This window comes from Brachypodium distachyon, chromosome 2 (genome assembly GCF_000005505.3).
Source record: "Brachypodium distachyon strain Bd21 chromosome 2, Brachypodium_distachyon_v3.0, whole genome shotgun sequence".
NCBI classification, from domain to species: domain Eukaryota; kingdom Viridiplantae; phylum Streptophyta; class Magnoliopsida; order Poales; family Poaceae; genus Brachypodium; species Brachypodium distachyon.
The window spans coordinates 30,568,668-30,591,096 of record NC_016132.3 but is presented as its reverse complement, the minus strand read 5'-3'; the positions used below and the strand labels follow the sequence as shown (position 1 = coordinate 30,591,096).

Below are 22,429 nucleotides of genomic sequence, written 5' to 3'. Positions count from 1 at the left end.
TCTCTTATACTTATATTATATTATACTTATAAAGTCAGCAACATATTCATTCCAATGTCCACCCACTAAACGTACACGAAATACTAATAGTCCCACAATCGGACTCACTGAATACAAAATACTTGCTAACCGTGTGCACTCACTGATTAAGGGTTGAATCTCAAATTTCACCAGTAGAATCTCTCAGCCTCTCGAAACATTTTTCTTTTCTTTCTTTTCTCCTCACCCCGCCTCCTCCCCCCGCGGCCCGCCTCAGCCCGCCTCGCCCGTCCCAACCCCACCTCCCGCGCCCACCGCCGCCACGCACCGCCACCGATGCCGCCGCCCCGCACCGCCGATGCCCCTCCCGCGACGCCTGCAGCTGCCGCCGCCGCGGCCGTGATGCCCCTGCCGTCTTCCCACTCCTCCGGCGACACCGCCACACCCGCCCCGCTCTCACTTTCGAACCACCCCGAAAGTCCCCTCATCGCCGACAGCCTACTTTCTTGCAAGCGTTGCTATTTTTTTCTTTCTTTCTTTCTCCCTTTGTCCCGTTGTCCTCATCGTTACTGGTGGAAGAGAGCTCCGTCGCGGCCGGCGGCGGCGGGGAGGAGAATCGGGAGAAGGAGGAGATGCTGCACTGGGCGCGGCCGATGACGGGGCTGCTGGCATTCATGGGCGTCAACCTCCTCCTCCTCAACACCATCACCCATGTCTACGGCTTCGTCTGCTTCCACCCCTACTGGGACCGCAGTCCGCAGGGTACGGCTACCCCCCACCCCCTCTTCTTCTCCACCTCCGGCAAATCGTTGGTTGGGGACACACCCAAACGCGAATGAACATCACTTTGCCGCGCAGTTCCGGATTGCAAATACAAGCGGTCGACGTTCCCTTTGGATCCTGATTCTGGACATGCCCTTGGTTGTAGACGTGCACATTACCTGTTTGTGGAAATGTCTGGGAACAGGGGGAGATAGGTAAGTTGCCAGTAACTTCATTCGCGGTTGCAGATTAACGAACCAAGGATACACTGTTGGCCTTAAGGATTATAAATTTATAACTAGAGAGGAGTCCTCGCCCTGTTGCATTGTGGCAATTCTATTCGTTTGATGGAAATCTCTCCAGTGTATATGTTAAATGATAGAACCTTGTTACGCCATCTCTTTTTAACCTTGCCCTTCCAAAAACCAATTTTTTTTTCTTTGAATAGTGAGTACTAGGATCTCAATATACTGGATTCAATTTTGAATCTTGTTTGCTTGTGTTTTGTGTTGTATAACTTGTCCAAATTTGCAGAGAGAACGCCGCCAAAGGGAATGTGAAGAACTGCAAGTCAAGAGTTCTCTAGGAACTGCAAAATAATTTTTGCACTGGGTAAATAAATGCTTCCCCAGCTTTTTTTGTAAAAAAAAGCATGCTTTTCGCATTCCTGTGTTTCTCCATACTCATGCTATGATGCTGTCTGGTAAAGTAACTAGACCATGACATATAGATGTACCTTTTTTTTTTAAAAAGCACTCATTTATCTTACACACCATTTAGTCTTGCAGAACTGGGAGATTCCACTAATTTGGTATAAACTTTAGATCCATTTTGAGCAGTCTAATGAGTGGCGCCCCCGCTTTCAACTGACATTGCATATTATTTTGATTTGTGCAGGTATGTGATTACAGTTTATCATTCCTCATTTTTCTGGACAGTGACAAAATATAAATCCATTGATTTATTGAGAAAAAATGGTTTTTTTCTCAATGGATTTGACGTTAGGTTCTTTGCTGTTGGTAAATATGTGATTTATGGTTGTTTTGTCGGTCTTTGTATAGGAGGACACATTTATATTTAGTCACTGCAGCTAGGTAAACCATTCGATTCATACTCTCAAGTGACACGTTTAGTAACCTTTATGCCTGTGTTTATGCATCATTTTGGTGAGACAGGTAGGATATCCAGAATCTTGGAGAAGTACCAGATCAACTCTGGGAAGATGCTATGGGATGAGAATCACAAGGTAGTTCTTGTTGTCGGTACTTAAGTATCAATTTACTTATTATTTGAAAAATATAGGACAGATTGAGCAGAATGATTTCTCACTGATCAGCACATCAAACCTTTCAGAGCCTTAGTGCGGAGATTGATCAAATTAAGAAAGAGAACGATAACATGCACATCGAGTTCAGGTAAATACGTGAACAAATTGTTTCTTCTTTCTTTGAAGTTCAGTGTTGCTGTCTATGGAGGTTTCAGTCACCCACCGTGATGGTACAGGCACTTGAAAGGCAAAGATCTAAACTCGCTGCAACCAAAAGAGTTGATCATGATTGAGGAGGCACTTGGTAATAGGCTAACAAGCGTGCATGAAAAACAGGCAAAATAATTGTTTGATTTCTTGGTTGACACTCTAAGCATTATAACTTCTGAAATGCTTTGGTTTCTGATGTTTTTTTTTGTGTGGTGCAGATGGAGCACTGGGACAGTCTCATGAAAAATGTATGACCTATTTCTGGATACAGGATTATGGGTTGTGCATTTTTGTTTGATCATAGATCAGTTCTTTTATGATTTTGTCCTCATCCAGCATTTTCTTGGTCAACTACAGGGTAAAATGTTGGAAGATGAGAACAAGTTGCTTGCTTTTAATCTGACTGATGCAGGTAGCTTTGGACTTTGGAGAGGAAAGTGTCATTTCTGATGCTTTCGCCTTTGATCAAGTAAGAAAAGTTCATGACAAGAATTTATGTTTTACGAGCTGCTGAAATAGCTATTACTTTGTATTTCTTTGTGCATTCCTGCTGATTGCTCAAATTCTAAATAAGAGTACGTTAATTGGATACCAACAATGAATTTGATGCCACGTTACAGCATCCTTATATGTTAGTTCTAATTATTATTATTTTGCAAGTAAGTTCTAATTATATTTGATAGCCCTGTGCAGAATACTTGTGTTTAGTCAAAAGAAAATGTGCTTTAGATTAGATTATTCGATTTTAAAAAAATCAGATCAGAAACTACTAGCATCAGTCAGATTTAGAAAAGAGAGTATGTAAATGAGTATTTTCAAACCCCTAAACCCAATCTTTGCTCTTTGCTCTTTAAGACTTTACTTCATGGTGGTAATATGCACTGTTCGATTGGTTTTGTACTGTACCCTATTTCCTGATTAATCATGTGGTTATTATTTGGATAAATATGTTAATCATTGCACTGGCTTGCAGAGGGATTAGCTGCGGCATCAAACAGAATCTGTAAATAACTTGATATATTTTTTTCCCTGAAGGTTGAGCATTCAGGTATCACAAAGGTTCTCCCTTGTGGCTACTCCGTAGGTAATTAGGACTTTTCGTAGTGTTTGATTGGCCATGTTACGGTGACCGCAAATGACATGGAGCTCGCTATGTTGGCTTTAAACTAGGCCAATCTTGATTGCATAGCTAATTGTGTTTATTGCTTGTGGCAGGCCCTAGAGTGCAGTGTTATGAAGGTGTACCTTGCCACATCTGATTGCAAGCAGGAGATATGTGGGGGTCTAACTTAGTTTTGGGCTACATTAACTTCCTATTTGATATTACAAAAATAATCACCATATGAATTTTCAGTGTTCTCCCCAGAAGATATAGCTACGGTTTTATACATGGACAGTACATCTTCGATTGTTAAGATTACATTAATTGTACGACAAAATGTAGCATAGCAGGCAGTAGCAGCTAGAAAAATGTAGAAATATTCATACTTACCAATTAAGAAATCTTTCTATAGTTGTGATGGCCTTTCTAATATCCTTGTTTACATGAATTTTCTATAATTGCGATTGTTGTTGTATGGTCATCATTTGGTGAAGATTTATCAATCGTGTCGTCCAGTCAGATGTAGCATACAAGGCGTAGAGATGATTTTCTTTTGTTCACAAACTACATGCCTTTGTTCACAAACTACAGGCCTGAAGATTTATCAATCGTGTCGTCCAGTCAGATGTAGCATACATGCCTTCATCATACATGAATGTTTAGATATCTGAAAGCATGTAAGCAGACGTGCGTGCACGTGTCCGCTTACTAGTAGCTCCACAATTATACTAACTAAATACGGATTATTTGCTAACCGTGTGCACTTGCTGATTACCATTACCGATAAGGCTGAAATTCCACCACCATGAGAATCTTTCAGACCCCATTTTCTTTTTTCTCCTCAACCCGCCAGCCTCGGAGCCGCCTCCTCCTCCTTCCCTTCCCCTGCGGGTGCCGCCGCCGACCCCCCACGCGACCACGCACCGCCACCGCCGATCCCCACCACGCGACCACGCATTCCGATCGCGACCCGACGCCGCTGCCGATCCCCGCCCGAGACCAGCCGAGCCGCTCGCGACACGCCGCCATCTCGTCCCGTCGGGACCCAAACTCCGCGAGGTCCCAGGCCTCGACGCGCCGTCGTCACTCCGGTCCACCCCCCGCCGCGCGTCCCGATGGCGCCGTCGACGGCTCGCCGCTCCGGCCCGGCCCCTGCGCGTCATCGTCTTCCGCTCCTACATAGGCCTCCAATCCTACCTGGTAGGGAATTAATGGACACTTCGCGCCCTCGCCCAGATCTGCAGCGTTTGGCTGGCTCTGATCGGTGGCTCCTGTGCAATTGGTGATCAGCTGCTGCAGTGTTTTGTTCTGAAATTCTAATCTCCCTGTCACCTCGAAATGTCTGATCCCCAGCCACCTCCAGGCATGCAAATTCTAAAATTCTAATCTCCCTATCTGTAGTGCTTTGTTCTACGATTGCCCTGTGGTGGCGTGCGTGGTTTGTGTTCTTAACACAGAAGGAGGCATGATAGTTTGTTGCACCGAGGATTGTTTAGAAAACAGAAATTGTAATCTTATTCCTTTTACTGCTATGTTTGTTACATGGAGACGATCAGGATGTTGACATGGAGCAGCAGCAGCCAAGTGACCATTCTTCTGATTTTGACCCCAATATTTCTGTTGCATAGAGCAGCAGCCTTCTATGGATCCATGTCTCATGTCCTATGTACTGAACTATTGATACACTACTGTTGTCTCTCTCCAAGTTATGTATTTACTGCTGCCATAATTTTTATTTTTCACAAAGCCGCTATCTGACATAGCTGCGCTATAGCCCCGTTGTAGCTGTTTAGCTGCTTGAAAAATGTTTCCGCTGTACTGCATAGCCCGCTATTTAAAATCATGATGCTGCATAAGTTAGGAAGTACTAGCTTTTTGGAGTTGTTCGTTAATAGGTATTTACATGCTTTTCACTGGGAGACAGACTTTGTGCAATTTTAGAAATTTTAGAGCCTAGGTATTCAACTTCCATCATGCTCTTATCCATACAAGCAGTGCAAATAAAATGGACCTGACTCTCCCTTTCTTTCTTCTACAAATCAGGAGTGCTTTTTTTTCTAAGGCTGATCATGAAATTGTTACTAACTCTGAAGCTAATATTCTGAATTTGATGTAGTCGGATGCCCGATCGATCTTTGTTCATAGCAACCAGTTTTAAGCTCTGCCATTTTGTGTGAATGATATTGTATTTGACAAGGTGGACAAGGGCTGCTGATCCAACTATGAAGCCTTGACAATAAAGGTAAACTATGCTTACATTGTGTGATTGGTTAAATGACCATACCCTGTGTTGTATACCTGTGTTTACCATCCACAAACTCTTCTGTATTTCTTATATAAAGAAAAGATTTACTCCTGGCCTTATTGTATTAGTAATACTAGGAAGTATCTGATGGTGGAAGAAGTTTTTTGGTAACCTATCCACTATATATAGAAAGTTCAGTGTGCCAAATTTCAATTATCAAATGAGGGTGCATGTCACCATTTGAAACTTGGTAATGCTCAACCTCTGTTCTCAATGACAACCGTATAAATTTTTTTGTGTCAACTGTAAAACATCTGCACTGTTTGCTGAATCCTTAGTTTTGTAACTATCAAGATAGATACTGAACCATCTGCATACGAGTCTACTTCACCTGAACGTAAAATATGTGTCAACTGTAAAACATCTGCACTGTTTGCTGAATCCTTGGTTTTGTAACTATCAAGATAGATACCGAACCATCTGCATACGAGTGCTTTTGTTCAGTGTCAGATCAGCCTATTTTATATTACTCATTATTAAAAAGAGTTGGCTGGGGTAGTTGAGTTGTAGAAGTTCTGATTTGCACAATTTCCATTTTGTATGTCAATAGGGATCCTGATTGATGGTTGAGCAATATTTTTTTACCTGACTTATTTTTTTTTGGTAACCTATGCTGTTGTACCTGATTACGGGGACTTACTATAGCTAAAATGACATATATGGAGAAGGGAGTAAGGTTTATTGCTGAAAAGAACCAGGTTGGACATTATTACTCTAACAAGGTTCGTGCCTCATTGGATCTTCTAAGCTGCGCTTATTGTCCTGTTTGATTCCCAAAATTTGAAAATTGGTTGAGCTTCAGCTATGCAATTGTGCATCCTTAAAACTGAAAAATGCTTCAGCTTCATTAATTGCTCGGTAGTCTCCCAAAATTATATCATATGCTATAACTTCTCTGTTCGACGCACAAGGCAATATCATTATAGAACCTAGGGAGGTTTGCAGTCCGTCTGCATGCCCAAAGTATACTAACCATAATCTGCATAACAAATCAACTAGAGTGGCCAATGGTGAGATGGGCATCTTCCTCCATGGGACTCCATGGCATTGTAATATTTCCGTAATGTTTCTTCTCCGAGTCCTTTTATATGAATACTTCCTATATACAACACAATTGTATTTATTTCTCTAAGTTAATTGAAAGGCTCCTTGATTCTAAAGAAATCATTTGCCTATGGTTGATCAATGCTTTTGATGCCACTACAACAATATGACTATCAACACGAATGCTTTTGTTGTGAATTCCTTTTTCTGTTTCCCTAAGAGTGACATTGTGTACCAAGATGTCTTGGAGTTTTCAAACAGGTATTCTGCATTCAGAATAGGGAGAACACAGTTCATCTCCTTATAATTGAACTAAGACTAATGTTTTTGCTTCTCTTATTTTGTATTTAATTAATCTGCAGCCAGCCATTGGAGTAAGAGAGAGTACATGCACATTATATTCAACAAAAGGAGATCAGAGAGTACATGCACATTATATTCAACAATACGTATTCCAACAGAATAAATGAATATGGATAAAGGTAAATATTTAAAGCCTGATGAAATATCACCCCCACTGCTTCAAGTAATTTAGCTTGCTTAATTTTTTAGGGAAGAGTTCATTGATTTGATTCGGCAATAACTGCTTATTGAGAAAAATCTAACTTGGATAAGGACCCCTCTGCTCTCTCTGAATCCTGTTTTGACTGTTCATATATTATCACTGTTGGCTTCAGACTTTCAGTTGCCAAAAAATCACATCATTCGAGGCTAACTGGCATATAGAGAATTAGCAATTTTGTGCTTGCGGTCCTTCAGTACCTGAGTAAGGACCTAATAGCTATCTTAAATGTGTGCAGTCCCTTTATTTTTCTGTCTTAGCTTGCTAGCTGCTTCTAAATTCTGAGAGTTGAATGCATCTATGAATTGGCAATGCATAGTGAACTCCTTCATGCTCATCTGGAAAGAGGGAACAAAAAAACTTGTAGCTATTTCTTTTTGGAGATACGCGTTAGCTTTCTATAGTTCTGTCAAAACTCCCATTAGCTGACCATGATAGTTGCTTTTTTTATCCTGGAAATCAATCCATACAAAATGTTTCTGAAACTCGTGTCGTTAAGTTCTACATTTTCTGAGTTTAGAGTTGGTGTAAAATAAGGGATGACGTGGTGTTTGTATCATAATTGTTTATGATACTGACATAAATGGTTAGGAGATTTGGATTTCTAATATCTGGAAATATCTTTGTACTAAGATGTGTTATTGGTAATGGTGACTTGGGAATTCCAAATGCTTGCCGTTGTTTCCCATCCCGAGTCAAGTAGGGAAGACTACTTATTTTAAAAAAGTGGTCTTACGGAGTACATTGGTACTTTCAGCAGAGCGTAATTGAGGCCTTGGGTTCATGTTATGCAATTTTTTCTTGGAAATTCCGCTGTAAACCTTAATCTTGTATCCTTATTGGTTCAGATTTGATGATTTTGGATATTGTCTATGTTCAAATGAGATTGATTTGACTTTGGTGTATAATGGTGCATTTTTTTAAATGGTCATCATGGTTCAGATTTGATGATTTTATGAAGAAAGTTTGGGCATTGTGTGTGTGTGTGGGGGGGGGGGGGGCAACTTTAGCATTTTGGCTTAAAAATAAATAAGAGAGACAAAAAAACCTGTAGAAAGAACAAGTCATCGTATAAAAAAGGTAGAATTTGAGTTGTCACGTATTGTGAATACGTGCGTTGCACGTGCAAGCTCACTAGTATTAAAAGTTGGGTTTATGTTTTGTATTAAGTTGTGATAATTTAGAGACGGTTTATTTAGCTTTTCTTTGATTTATATATTAACTTGGTTATGAATAAATTTAATGAATGTTTCAAGTGGTATGTACTCCGTATATTATTTTCATTGGTCATATGGTTTTTAGCAAGTACATCTAACCAAATTGTAGCCATGGATGTTGAGATGAGCTTACGAACAACTTGGCAGCCGCCATGCCTCCTCGTCGACTGACTCGACCTTCCCCATGAGCTCCCAAAGGAGGTAGTCCGGGGCTGGAGATGAGCTGTATATGTCAGCCTACATATCGCAGCGCCCCTTCCCCTGAAACTCGGCCCGATCCGACCACCGAAGCTGCACACTTTTTTCGCCTTATGTGCCTCAGCCTCCTCGTTCCCCGCCACCACACACACGCTCGGGCTGCCCGTGTTCCCTGCACCCGCCATGTCGTATGATAGAGAAGATGGGAGTCGGCGGAGAGTGCCTGCATGGTTTGAGATGAAAACGTGGAGAAAACTCGGCGGTCGAGGAAGCACACATGGTTGTGACTCAAACGTTCCTGAATGTGTGGAAGGGACCTTGACGACAAGAGGCATGCCCTAATAGGTGGGCCACTCATCGAGAAACGGGGCAGAAGGAGACAGCAGGGCTCTCCTTGCATCAATTATGCCCGGCATACATATTGAAAAGATTAATTTAGTAAGGAGGTTTCCTATCTTCCAATGGTAGGTGCACCTCAAAGTTGTTTTTTTCTTTCTTTTTTTTTTGGTCGGTTCTTATGTTATGTATTTGTATCCTTTTTGCGTGCCAAGCTATGAATTCAGCACTTGTCATCATCACTCTATCCTCCATGAAAACTAGCTAAAAGCACATGCGTTGCTATAGAAATATTAATCAATCTAGTCAATTATAAAGAACGCGATACGTATATCTACCGTATTAAATGCGTACATTTACATTCGTTTTTACAAAAATATTAATCAATCTAGTCAATTATAAAGAACACGATACGTATATCTACCATATTAAATTTTATAGATAATAACCTCAATTAAGTGAATTGACGACCACCAGCTCAGGTTTTTATAAGAAGTAAAGATGGCTAGCATAGTGTCTTATGTTGGTATGGACTAAAATCATTCACATGTTAAAAATAATAATAGTTAACAACTGGATTATATTGCAATTAAGATGAATAAATCATGCACGATTTCTTATACGCATGGATTTGAGAACTTGAGCACAACTTAGGATCCATGAGAACTTGAGAACAACTTAGGAGCAGCTTTTTTTTTTGTTTTTTTAGGGAAGTAGGTATGTTGGTACGGACTAAAATCATTTTTCTTCCAATAGTGTCGATAAGTGCATTGATATGGTCGCAATTTGATAATGGGCCAGCTTTCTCGCGGAAGAAAACGATAATGGGCCAGCTTATTGCCTACTAGGGCCTAGTATTAGGATGGATTTTGAGCCCATAGCGAATTTATTAACTTCACCGTTATTTTCACTGTCAAGGAGCCGGCGCGTTGTGAGGAATACATATGTTTGTTGTGTACTCCCTTTGTCCCATATTAAGTGATTTTCTATTACATGTATCTAGACATGTCTTAGTAGGCGACGTATCCAGTGAAAATTCCGGTCTAGTGAAAACCTGAAAACTCCCGTCGTGAGCCGTTAGATCAAAAACGTACGGTTCGGATCGAAGGTGGTAGTCCCCTAGGCCACTTAAACGTACTTTTGCGGAAAAACCCCTGACTATTCCCCACCTTGGTATTGAGAAAAAACGATTCGGTAAAATTAAAAAGAAAAGTCTCCCCGTCCCCAACCTCCCGATCCCAATCTCAACCCCCGATTTGGAGGTGTCGCCGGCGGCCACCACTGTTCTCGCTCGGGCGCCCCACCCTCCTCGGCCTCCCTCTCCCTCCTAGCGACGGTGGCCAGTGCTCGACCCCTCTCCTCGGCCTCCTTATCTCTCTCCCTGGCCAGCGCCTCACGCGGCACAGGAGGCGGCGACGGCCACCCTAGTGTTGTACGGCAGGCATGACGGTGGCCACCCTATGGAGGCGCGGTACAGGCGGCAGCCCCCCGCAACGGCCACCCGGACCTGGTACCGGTCCCCATCCTACGGCCAGGCCTGACTTGTTGATGTGGTTTCAGACTTCCAGCGAATGCTGCTGTGTGTTGATGCCTATTGCTTGTTGTGCATTTTCATTGAACCTGTTTTACACCTGCTGCACAGAGGGCAACAACTTCATCAACATTTGCATCTCCAAGGCTTCTTTGATGTAAAGGAACACTCATACTTGTTGTACTTGTATCCGAATCAATGTAATTGTACCGAAATCTTGAATGAATGTGATATGCAAGGAAATATTTCTCCTGCTGTTTTGACATTATTGCACATATATGTACAAGGAAATCTTGTATTAATGTGAATGTAAAGGATAATACCAACAGTACATTGCTCTTAGGTTAATTCCATAGCAGTATTTTGAACAAGTATTTCATAACAGCATTTTGAACTGAACAAATGCCAGGAAAACAAGAAAGTAGAAGCACGATGCAAGCCACAAAGTCAGAACACATAACAATCCTATGAAAAACAAACTACTAGATATCTCTTACAAAGTTCCAGAAAATAAACTAGTACATTGCTCTCACAACCACATCTAGTGATTTTTCTAACATGTGCTCTTTTCTTCTCTCTGGTCTAACTCATCTTAGCTTCCTCCTCCTTTGTTCGGAAACCTGATTTTCCACAAAGAAAATGCCTCCAAACTATCACATCACCAACAGTTTTTCTCTGTCCAGTTCGAACCGAAAATCCAACATTGTGAGCATACGGCTTGTAAAACTCCTCGACTGCTTCCAAATTGTCAAATGTCATACCTACGACCGGCTTTAATTTGTCATCACATCCTGGTATACACGATGAACCCTAAAAATTACAACACCCATTAGTCATACAAGTTTACAATAATTAGAGATATTTGCAATAAGGGTACTCACACAAACTGGACCATTGGAATCTCCCTTTTTTGGCGTACTGAAGCTGTCCAAATTGATCAAGGGGAGATTTATTTCTCCATCATGGCCTCCTTCCTCATTGAAATCAGCGGTTTGTAAAACCAAATCACAACCAACCTAATATAAACAACCATGGCAGTGATCAATTTGTATAGAAGAAGAAAAGCAACCATCAACCAATTCCAATAAGGCTAATTACATGTGTACTGCTACTAGGAGGCAGGTGCAAATTTGTGATCAAAGGTAAGCTCCCACACGTGGCCGGCGGAGCTCCAGCTATGCTGCTGCACATGGCCCGCAGAGTAATGTGGCATGGGACAGGTGCCGTCGAAGATCCACTGCTCCCGACGACGGCCTGCGGAGGACGGGGTATCATGGCCGGCAGCGGGCGACGGCTCCCGCCGGTGGCGTGCGGACGGCGGGGAACTACGAACGGAGAGCGCAGGCTGCTGGACATGACAGATGGAGGACGTGGAAGAGGGCGCAGCGCCGTCGAGGCCGTCAGAGAGGGATGGAAGACGGCTGGCGGAGGGGCGGCGCCGACGCACGGAGGACGACGATCCATGGTCGATCGACCGATCGGTATTCTGATTGGAACGGCGTTTCGTTGCCAGGATGGTTACGTGCACGAGAGGAATAGTCAGGGGGTTTTCCGCAAAAGTACGTTTAAGTGGCCTGAGGGACTCCCACCTTCGATCCGAACCGTACGTTTTTGATCTAACGGCTCACGGCGGGAGTTTTCAGGTTTTCACTGGACCGGAGTTTTCACCAGATACGTTGCCATCTTAGTATATAGATACATCCATATTTGACCAATTCTAAGACACTTAATATGAGACGGAGGGAGTACAATGGAGTAAGGAAAACAAAAACAGATGAGAAATCTTGAAGAACGCTGACAAACAAAACAAGAGCTCGAGAATAGAAACTTGATTTATATAGTGTACATAGAAAAATTGAAACGTGTTACTTTTAGGTGTCTCTCAATGTGGGACCAGAATTCATGTACTCCCCACTTTGTTCTAAGCAGCCAAAGACTGAAAAAAGTGCATCATGCTGAAATAGTAGTGTTTAACATTGGCAATAATGCTTTTGGAGTGCATACAACAGTGGAATTTGAACCTGAGAACTGAGGTGTCAATAAACTATTGTTTTATTTACCTGAGAGGCTCGTGGCGTAATCGTCGCCAGTCGGAACCCACGATGACATGTTGACCATGTACAACAAGGCGTTAGGAGGTTGAGCACGAGGGAGATGAAATGGTGCTCTTAAATCTGTTGCTCTTCTGAACCTGTGGTGTCCTGTTGGGCCTTGTCCTCTGAAAAACTAGCTCTAAACCGAAGTGCTGATAAACTATACCTCAATAGCCTCCTTCGCAGCCTCTCAATTGAATCCTTTGTTTGTTTCTTCTCCTGTACCAATATTAAAAATAGTTAATCGATGGTTTAGAATTATCAGGTAAGCAAATTAAGCCTTAAAAACATGTATTTATAGAAAAACAAGGGAATGCCTATTAAAATGTTATATTAGCTTGTAGGTTAACTCGAAGAAAATAGGAAATAATTTAGAACTGAGAATCAGATATTTGTTTTCCATTGTGGCCATTTATAGTTGTGATTTCCACCTGAATGTTATAGTTAAGATCAGACTAATTACTTTTAAATTCATCCTTTTTTCTTCATATTCTACTTTCCAAAACATGTGTAGTAATACTTTTGCCATTTAGACCTGACCTTGGGCGAGTCGGATGGCTCCCAAGACACCGGCGGTCACCCTCCCCCTCCGTGCTCTTCCCCTCACGGCCCTTGCCCAGTGGCTAACCTGCAGTAGCGGGATTTTGCTGCTGTGCATCTGTTGGTGTGGGGCGCAGACGAGGGGGCGCATGGAGGCATGTTGCCCGGTGCTTAGAATTGTTTTAATTGGTGGTTGTGTGCATCGAGACTAATAAAAAATATCACTTCTGGAAAGGGTTAGGTGGCCACCTTCAGCAATAAGGAACGACGCCGCGCAAAGCACAGAAAGGACAATACTATATGATTATATAATTCAAAAAAAGATTATACGTAAGTATGTTATTTTTGGTTCAGCCTCTTCCCATGTATATAACACGAACTAATCTCAAATAGTAGTACTTCCTCCGTTCCTAAATACTTCTCGCTGAGTATTTAGGAACGGAGGGAGTACTATAGTTTGACAAGTCCACGTCACAAAGCATTTTTACAATTTCTAGAAAAGTTGATCCACAATCAAAGCATTTTGAGATTTGAGATAGTCAAAAAATTCCTTCGATTTATCTCTAATACTTCCTTCATTTCATAAAGAATGGCGCCCACGTTTTTCGAGGTCGAACTTTGACCAATGATTAGACTAATTGTATGTAAATTATATGTTACAAATTTTATATTGTTAGAAAGATTTTTGAAATACGAATCCAATGATATAATTTTTGTAAAATCATTAGTCTAATTATCGGTCAAAACAAAATCTTGAAATGCGTGCGTGCCATTCTTTGTGAAATGGAGGGAGCATGAACATACCAAGCGTCACGGATAGGCAGGGGAAGCATAGAAAGATTAACCCAAATACATGCTGAATAAAACAATCCATATACACAGGTCAAAGTGATGCTTTCTGTCTTCCAGGTAAACCAAGTAGAAGGTGTCGTGTCAAAAACAAAGAAAAGAAAAGAGTAGAACCCAAAGTAAAACAACCCAACGATCGAGGCAACAGAAGGTCAAACGCTAATTAAGAGGCAGCATTACCATGCCCTCCAAGCACGGAGGCAAGCAGCCTCCGGGCCCCGCCGCCGGAGCCAGGCTGGCCGGTGTGCCTCGCCCGGAAGCACAGCGTGGACGTTGGCGATGCCGCCCTGCCGTCCTGAGCACCGTCCCCTTCTTCGTCCTCCCCCCTGGACGTGGACGAAAACGACGACCGCGGGCTCGGGCTCGGCACCAGCCTCTTCCTCCTGCTGCTACACTGCTGGTCGACGACGCTCTGACTCTGATCCTTGGGCCTCGAGGGAGACGGCATCGTCTGGCTCCTCCGGAACATGCTGTGGACGAAGCTGGCCGCCGGCTTGAACGAGGATGAGGAGAGCAGCTTCTTGGAGGACTTGGACCTGCAAGTGGCCTTGCTGTAGTAGGACGGCGGCGGCGTGAGCGGCGGGAGTGCCCTGGACGAGATGGCGTCCTTCTTGGGCGTGCCCGGCGCCGACTCCCAGAGGAACGGCACCGAGCCGGCGGAGGCGACGCCGTAGTAGTTGCGGAAGGAGGGGTTGGAGAGGTCGGGGGAGAGCAGGCGGCTGGCCATGGTGGTCGTCCTCTCTTCCAGCATCACGTCTCGGAGCGTCTTCTGGCTCGCGCTCTTATGGAGCATCCTCTCTTAATTTCCTTGGCTAGTTTGTCTAGCTCTGCTTCAGATCGGACAAAACTGACTTCGGAATTTCGTCAGATCCAGACCGGAAAGAGAGCTAGCTTAGATATGAGATGTGCAGCACAAAAGCGTTTTCTAGAGACGTGAGAGATGCTAGGTAGGTAGAAGAAGCCTATGACCAGATTCTGTTGAGGATTAGAAAGAGAAAGAGGGGGTTGTGCGTGCAGGCATGTGGTCCTCAGGAAAGAGCACATGAATCCATGAGGCTTGCCATTGACATTGGTATTTAATTAACAAAATCCCTCTTAATCATATTGTGCTTAGCCACGGCTCATGACCTTTCTGATTAGTCGAAGAAAATATAGCCCATATTGAAATGGTCGACCGTAGAGCTTTTTTCTGACAGACCGTAGAGCATATTTAGCATGAACCGTGTTTCTTTCTTAAACGAATTATGGAGTACATTAAGAAAAAGAGATGCACCAAACTTAAGTGTGTTTTCGAACTTAATGTCCCTTCTGTGTCCTAAGTATCGCTGAGGGTAGCCGCATAAAAATGTGCTATGTTGCAAGGATGCGCCTTGTATATGTTAGAGGGCGTCAAAGAAGACATCTTAGATATCCGATGCTGAATCAATGATGAGAACACACATTTTTTTGATCTTGAGGGAACCTGTAACAACAAAAAAAAGAGTAAAATGCATCTCAATTCCTATGTCTATGCAAGGTGCATCAAGTGAGCTATAATCTATTATATACTAAAAGTAGCAACCAGAAAAAAAAAAGCAAAACTTCTGGCGTTTGATCCGACGTGGAGTTAAATCAGAGCGGTCTAATCCCTTTACTCGATGTATGTTGGTTTCCCGAACTCCTGTCTCCTCGCATTATGTTTTCCCCAAACCGCCGCCGCAGCGTCGTCCCATCTCCTCCGCTCCCCTACTCCTTTGTTGACCCGTCCCCCATAGCAGAATCGCTCTCTCGCATCCTCTGGAATCGTGGCCGCGGTGGCTGCGTGCTACCTCTGGCTTCCGTTGCCCTCCTGCAGCATACTCGGCATTCTGAGTGCTCTTCTTAATCCCCGCCTGTCAATGGCGCCTCCCATGTCTCGATCTCGATCAACCTCGATTTTGTATGGGGATCACGCCATCTCTTCCCCGGCCACAATTACCAGTGCTCTATCTTTTTCTCCATCCCTCCCTCTCTCAGCATGCTCCAGTTCCTGACGGTAATGTTGGTATTGGTCCCAAAACAGTTTGATTGATAGAGCTTCGAACATATAGTAACCAGAGACCTCAAATTAGATAATTTTACAGTGGATTGGTCTAGCCAGGGAGGTCAGGATCCTTGATTGGAAGAAACGTGTGCAACATGGAGATGCTTATTTTTTTTTGTATTTAAATTTTCAGGCACTACTGATGTAGCCGGGCATAATACATTAATAGTAATTTATAAATATTTATTTTGTTCCAAGCTGCAAGTGAATATTAAATACCATATATCCTGTCCTTTGTTTCTGAATACTGCATTTTGCTTGCATTTTTGCAATTAAAAATCAGCCATATAGAAGCCAATTACATTCGACCAATCCCAAAAGATAGTACAGGAGCAATAGAAGTTTGCTTCAATACAGTTGTGGGCTGTTGCTGTTACATGTGACCAAGGAGAAATATCATGTTTTTCTTTTTCTTATATCAACCCAAAAGATAGAACTGAGTGCAGAAAATCATCATTGTGGCGTCAGTTAAGAATTTTCATTGGTTCTTCAGTGAAGGTAGTGATATGATAACCCATGGAGATAGAGCTTGGCTAACCATTGCTCAACTAAGTTATTTCTTCTTCAGATTTAGCTATGGGAATTGTAGTCCACATCTATGCGCTCGATCTGTCATCATATGGATTTCACGTGTAGCGTCATCTGTACTCCCATGTCTGTTGGTGGTGTAGGATGATCATATATTTTTGACTCTGCAAATGACAGTAAATGTTCTTTGTTTTAACACTTCGCTCAACCAAGTAGATTTGTTTTGTTTTCAGCTCCCACGCCTATGTGCAGTATGATATTTGTGAGTTTCAGTTAAGAGCAGTTGAGGATTCAATTTCTTTGATAATCATGGAATGATATTGGTGAATTTCAGTTAAGAGCAGTCAAGGATTCAATTTCTTTGATAATCATATTATGATATTGGTGAGTTTTAGTTAAGAGCAGTCATGGATTCAAGTTCTTTGATAATCATATATATACGTTTATAGTTAACCATTCATATAATGTTCTATTCTTTTATTAACAGAATCTGAAGGAGGGAGGCTTGCGAAGTAGCCTTTTTACACAATTAATATTCGCATAGATAAATATTTACTCTTATAACAGTAAAAGTTGCTCTATACGTGTGCTTCGGTCTTATGATTATATTTCTTTTTCTGTCTAGCACCGACTAAGTGTTTCAGAGATGAAAATAATTTCAGTACAAGATCTTGAGACCTAAATTATTGCATATAATGTGGTTGTATGTGCTCCATCACTGTTTGTGCAATTATAGTACATAGTCTGAATTATGATAGAAATTACCTCGGATTTAGCATACTAGAGATATACTGAGATCAACCTCTTGATCTACGTACAAAATGTTGTGCTTTATATGGAGCACCAAATCCTGCCTATTGCAGTGCACAAGCTGTCATGGATATGGATAAAGCAGAAGTTAATAAAATACAAAATCATTTTGGGTGCTCCGAGTTTGCCCAAACCATACCACTTTATATGTTTGTTTATTTTTCTATCCATTCTTAATTTAGTTGAAATTAAATTTATTTTATTACCCTGTTGCGTCTTGCATAATATTTTTTTCTTTGGTAAGTTTTTGTCTGACAGATCTTAACTATTGGCCATCAGGTTAGCATGTCCGTCATGTTCTTGTGTTCTGAAGCTGCCATGGATTCAATTTATGCTACAAATTCCTTACAGTACACTTAACAACAATTAGTGTATGCCCCCATTTTCTTGCCTGACATATACTCCCTCCGTTCTAAAAACTGTCATATTAGCTTTCATCATTAAGACAAGGTTTTGACCACAAATTACTATATTAAAGTGTGGTTTATATATCATGAAACCACAAATATCATGAAGCACTTTTGATAACAAATCTAGCGATACTAATTTTATGTTATATAAACCACACTTTGACATAGTAATTTGTGGTCAAAGCCTTGTCTTAATGAAAGCTAATATGGCATTTTTTAAGGAACGGAGGGAGTAAAGTTCAATTTGAGTTTGCATAAATAATTGTAATCAGAGATAGAAAAGGGAGGGAGAGAGCTGCATGTCACGGTTGAGGGAGCCCAATCAGTTCAATACATGATTCATGTGAGCAAAAGCAGGGTTTTTTTTGTTGCCTCGATGTATATGTCTGATGGCTTCAGACCTGCTTGTTATTTGCAGTGTAAGCATCTCTGTACATGTGAAAATGCATATTTAAAGAGGAGGTTGCTGATAACAAATGGTGGTTTTGGGCGGCAACTATATGTTTCTTGGCACTTCTCTTCATTTTTGCAGTACATAGCTTTGCAATCAGAGAAGGGAAAGATAAGCAGTCAAGAAGGATACAAGATGAATGCATATGAAGAAAAAGAATATGCTACAAAGCTCCCAAAAGAAATGCTGACACAGAGATTCTTAATGGTTTTTTAAGGTGCCAATGCTACAGGTAAAAATTAACTACTTCCTCCGTTCAACAAATGATGTCTCAACTTTGACTGAATTTGAATGCATCTATATGCTAAGTCATGTCTACATACATTCAAATTTTGACAAACTTGAGACATCTTTTGTTGAACGGAGGGAGTATAAGCATTCAAATGTTCAATGCCATAGTTTGGCTCCAGTCTGCAGCATCAGGCATGTCATCATTGTGACCGTTGCATGCATGGTGTCCTGTTAATATTTGAATCTGTATGACTTTCTATAAAATGTTTATATTGGGCTGTAGATATTTGAAATCATTGGACTCACCTACAAGGTCGACTCATGAATGAGAATGGGATGAGATGGGATTTTCAATATTTTGTTAACATTTTGTTTCATCGGCTAGGGAAGTTGGAAAATGTTTGTCAACGTACTGTAACTATACCCATTACCCAGTAATCAGGTAGATATTTACATAATTAAGGAAACGTCGGTCTCTGGAGCTTCTTGAGAAACCTTTTGATGTTTAATAAGATACGGAGAGAGCCTCCAGTGATACCACAAGACTAGACGAATAACCGCGCTTCGCTGCGGCGTTGTTTGACACTTTTTTTTGGCAGTCACTGTCTAGCTGATCTCCTGAAACAAGTTCATATTGCCACACTCAAGAAACAACATAAGAAATCTCATGAGTTATTAAAGGGAAGGAACACCAAAAGAAGAAGGTAAAATCTCCAAAATCATTCTTGTTTACAATAAATGGAAAAGGTCAAAGTTCTGGAAATGGTTAATGTAGATGGAAACTCCGTGTGCCATTTCCATCTTGCCTGGTGGTGGCCGGAGAAGGATCGAGTGATCCACCCACGGCTCGCGACATCAGGCTCATGCACCCCACATCTGTCCTGAAATTACGGAGTCGGTTTTCGTTTCTTAAACCGAACCGATAAACCGAACCGACGTCCGACTGCGTGCCTGAAATTGCGGATGTGGTTGGTTTCCTAAACCGAACCGACGTCCCATGTGTGCATATAAAAATGACGATCCCGGCCTCCGGAAAAACACATCTCAAACCCTAGCCGCCGTCACGCCCACGATTCAATCTCGTTGTTCGCTGTCTTCTGCTGCTCCATCCCGCCGGCTGCATGCACAGCTCGCCGGGAGAGCAGGCCTCCAGAACCCTGACCCTCAAGATCCTGCCCGGGAGACAGTCGATAAGGTTTTTGGGTAGCCTTTTTACGCGATTGCTCGATTCATCACGTCCCTTCTTTGTCGGCTTCTTGGTCACCATGGTCAACAACGGTGATCCCGCGGCTCTGGCTGCTGCTCAAGCTCAGCAGTAGCAGGCTGCTCAACTCCAAGCACAACAACAGATCGCAGAACAGGCGACTGCTGCTGCCCAGATGCAAGCGCAGGCGCTCGCAGCTGCCTAGGAGGTTGCTAGGTCGGCTGCTGCAGCCGGCGTGAACATCGACGCTGCTGGACTTGGTACCGACTTCAACAAATTCATCAACAAGTAACCAACTCAGGAGAAGGACACCTTACCGTACGTAATCTGCTCTTTCTTGTTGATTTTATTTAGTAGTTATATTATGCATGCTGTGGAATTAGACGAGTTTTATCACTTTTGCGTTGCTGTTTAGTTTGCCTAGGTTGCAAGACATAATATGCTACATCTTTTTAGCCATGATTTTTTGGATTAAATATTCATAAAAAATACCTAAATTTTCAACAATCCAAAACCTTATCTGTGTAGGCAATTTTTGATGGCTCAATTTGCTGCTACTTTGAAACCACCTATGTTTACTTCTCTGCATTTTAAGAGGTGACATTATAAATGTCACATGTGGCTTGTGGCTATGGGCGCATGGTGGGCGGTACAACACGAGAAGACTCAAACAGTTGCTCCTGAGCAGCTGTATAAAGAGGCCTGTGTTGTAGTCGTTGGCGCGGTCCTAAGTGTGCTGGAAGATAAGCTCGTTGATGTTTATCTGCATATTCAGGATGCCAAAGAGCTGTGGGATGCGCTCGACACAAAATTCGACGCATCTGATGCTAGCAGTGATATGTACGTCATGGAGCAGTTCTTTGACTATAAGATGGTCGCAAACCGATCTGTAGTCGAATAAGCTCATGAGCTACTGACTATGGCTAAGGAACTTGAACAATTCAAGTGTCCACTACCCGACAAAATTGTTGTCAGGGGCATCATCTCCAAGCTTCCTCCCTCGTGGAGGAACTTTACTACTTCTCGAAAACACAAGAGACAGGAAATCTCTGTGTAGAACCTGATCGGGACTCTTGATGTTGAGGAGAAGGCAAGAGCAAAAGATGCTGGCCCCAAATGCAACTCCGTGGAGGGTACATCCACTGCCAACATGGTTCAGAGGAACAACCATAACCCCAACAACAGTAACAACTGGGGAAAGGGAAAGGGATTCAGCATGCCTGGTTCCAAGAACACTACCACTTCCAAGAAGAAGAAGAAATGAGGCAACAAGGACAAGTTTCATTGCTTTGTGTGCGGAGGACTCGGCCATTGGGCAAGTAACTGCAAAGAGCGCAAAGAAGGACATATACGACAAAAGTTTGGCAACAACGAAAATGCAGGCGGGTATGGTAATTTATTTACTGTATTTTCTGTATGTCAATCCACCGATTGGTGGGTTGATACAGGTGCAACTATTCATGTGCGTGCTGATATTTCCTTGTTTTCTTCATATCAGGCCATCAGGTGCTCAGTGACGATGGGGAACGACGCTCATGCTTCTGTTCATGGTGTTGGTTCAGTGGATCTGAAGTTTACTTCGGGGAAGATCGTGCAGCCGAGGAAGGTGCAGCATGTGCCCTCCATACAGAAGAATCTTGTAAGTGGATCCTTCCTTTGTAAGGACGGATTTAAGTTAGTGTTTGAGTGCAATAAAGTTATTGTGTCTAAGTATGGACAATTTATTGGTAAAGGTTATGAGTGCGAAGGCTTGTTCCGCTTATCCCTTTCGGATTTTTGTAATAAGGTCATGAATAGCATCAATTCTATTAACAATGAGTCTAATGTTTGGCATTCACGACTTTGTCACATTAATTTTGCATGAGGCGGTTAGCAAATCTGAGTTTAATCCCTAAAATCATTGTGGCTAAAGGTTCAAAGTGCCAAGCTTGTATGCAAGCGAAGCAGCCTCGCAAGCCTCACAAAGCTGCGGAGGAGAGAAACCTAGCACCGTTAGAGCTCATACATTCTGATCTTTGTGAGATGAACGGTGTATTACCAAAAGGTGGAAAACGTTACTTCATGACTTTCATTGCTGATGCGACTAGATTTTGCTATGTGTTTTTATTAAAATCAAAAGATGAAACATTGCATTATTTTAAGATCTATAAAGCTGAAGTCGAGAATCAACTTGAGAAAAAAATCAAACGGCCGCGGTCTGACCGCGGTGGAGAATATTTCTTCAATGAGTTTAATTCATTTTGTGAGGAACATGGCATCGTCCATGAGAGGACGCCACCCTATTCGCCCCAATCAAACGGGGTTGCTGAGAGAAAAAACCGCTCGCTAACTGACTTGGTTAAGGCCATGTTAAAACACTGCGGGTTTGTCCAAGGCATGGTGGGGGGAGGCTCTGTTGACTTCGTGTCATGTCCTAAATCGTGTTCTCACAAAAGATAAAGAGATTACACCATACGAGATATGGGAAAAGAAGAGACTCACATTTTCTTACTTACAGACTTGGGGTTGTTTGGTGAAAGTCAATGTGCCAATCATCAAGAAACGTAAGCTTGGACCAAAAACCGTTGATTGTGTCTTTCTTGGCTACGCTCTTCAAAGTGTCGGTTATAGATTCTTGGTTGTAAATTCTGGAGTACCTAACATGAGCGTTGGTATAATTATGGAGTCCAGGGATGCTACATTTTTTGAGAAAATATTTCCCATGAGAGATATGCATAGCACATCTAGAGAGGATCATG

At 42.3% G+C, this 22,429-nt stretch overlaps 2 protein-coding genes and 3 long non-coding RNA genes across 10 annotated transcripts; 4 read left to right on the top strand and 1 right to left on the bottom strand.

The window, feature by feature from the left end:
• Positions 1-817: 817 nt before the first annotated feature.
• Positions 818-2,687, top strand: LOC100841827 (MADS-box transcription factor 2). Its single transcript, XM_024459093.1, has 5 exons — positions 818-1,987; positions 2,095-2,156; positions 2,245-2,312; positions 2,437-2,466; positions 2,576-2,687. Exons 1-5 carry the CDS (start codon positions 1,883-1,885, stop codon positions 2,578-2,580), a joined length of 270 nt encoding a protein of 89 aa, XP_024314861.1. The 5' UTR covers positions 818-1,882; the 3' UTR covers positions 2,581-2,687.
• Positions 2,688-3,186: 499 nt separating this feature from the next.
• Positions 3,187-9,302, top strand: LOC112270811. 5 transcript variants are annotated; one of them, XR_002963222.1, is made up of 4 exons: positions 3,187-3,302; positions 3,434-5,562; positions 6,271-6,347; positions 7,032-9,302. It is a non-coding gene; the product is annotated as an uncharacterized LOC112270811 (long non-coding RNA). The 5 variants fall into 5 exon arrangements; XR_002963218.1 differs by having other exon boundaries at positions 6,271-9,302; XR_002963221.1 differs by having other exon boundaries at positions 3,434-6,347.
• A 1,624-nt stretch (positions 9,303-10,926) lies between these two features.
• LOC100841520 lies at positions 10,927-15,046 on the bottom strand. 2 transcript variants are annotated; one of them, XR_002962879.1, is made up of 4 exons: positions 14,176-15,046; positions 12,574-12,825; positions 11,395-11,529; positions 10,927-11,323 (listed from the first exon to the last, which is right to left on the bottom strand). XR_002962879.1 is itself a non-coding variant. In XM_003566340.4 (2 exons), exons 1-2 carry the CDS (start codon positions 14,786-14,788, stop codon positions 12,797-12,799), a joined length of 642 nt encoding a protein of 213 aa, XP_003566388.2. In that variant the 5' UTR covers positions 14,789-15,046; the 3' UTR covers positions 12,451-12,796. The 2 variants fall into 2 exon arrangements, 1 of the variants encoding a protein (XP_003566388.2); XM_003566340.4 differs by lacking the exons at positions 10,927-11,323; positions 11,395-11,529 and having other exon boundaries at positions 12,451-12,825.
• A 602-nt stretch (positions 15,047-15,648) lies between these two features.
• On the top strand, positions 15,649-18,841 carry LOC112270537. Its single transcript, XR_002962777.1, has 2 exons — positions 15,649-16,969; positions 17,073-18,841. It is a non-coding gene; the product is annotated as an uncharacterized LOC112270537 (long non-coding RNA).
• A 1,272-nt stretch (positions 18,842-20,113) lies between these two features.
• Positions 20,114-21,528, top strand: LOC112271037. The gene is made up of 2 exons (XR_002963825.1): positions 20,114-21,077; positions 21,190-21,528. It is a non-coding gene; the product is annotated as an uncharacterized LOC112271037 (long non-coding RNA).
• The last annotated feature ends 901 nt before the right edge of the window (positions 21,529-22,429 follow it).

Excerpts from the sequence above, each read along its gene's own strand:
- LOC100841827 (XM_024459093.1), top strand. The coding sequence starts at position 1,883 with ATGCCTGTGTTTATGCATCATTTTGGTGAGACAGGTAGGATATCCAGA. Across the intron at positions 2,157-2,244 it reads AACATGCACATCGAGTTCAG|GCACTTGAAAGGCAAAGATC; the intron begins GTAAATACGTGA and ends GTGATGGTACAG. Across the intron at positions 2,313-2,436 it reads CATGATTGAGGAGGCACTTG|ATGGAGCACTGGGACAGTCT; the intron begins GTAATAGGCTAA and ends TGTGTGGTGCAG.
- LOC100841520 (XM_003566340.4), bottom strand. The coding sequence starts at position 14,788 with ATGCTCCATAAGAGCGCGAGCCAGAAGACGCTCCGAGACGTGATGCTG. Across the intron at positions 12,826-14,175 it reads CTCCGTGCTTGGAGGGCATG|GAGAAGAAACAAACAAAGGA; the intron begins GTAATGCTGCCT and ends ATATTGGTACAG.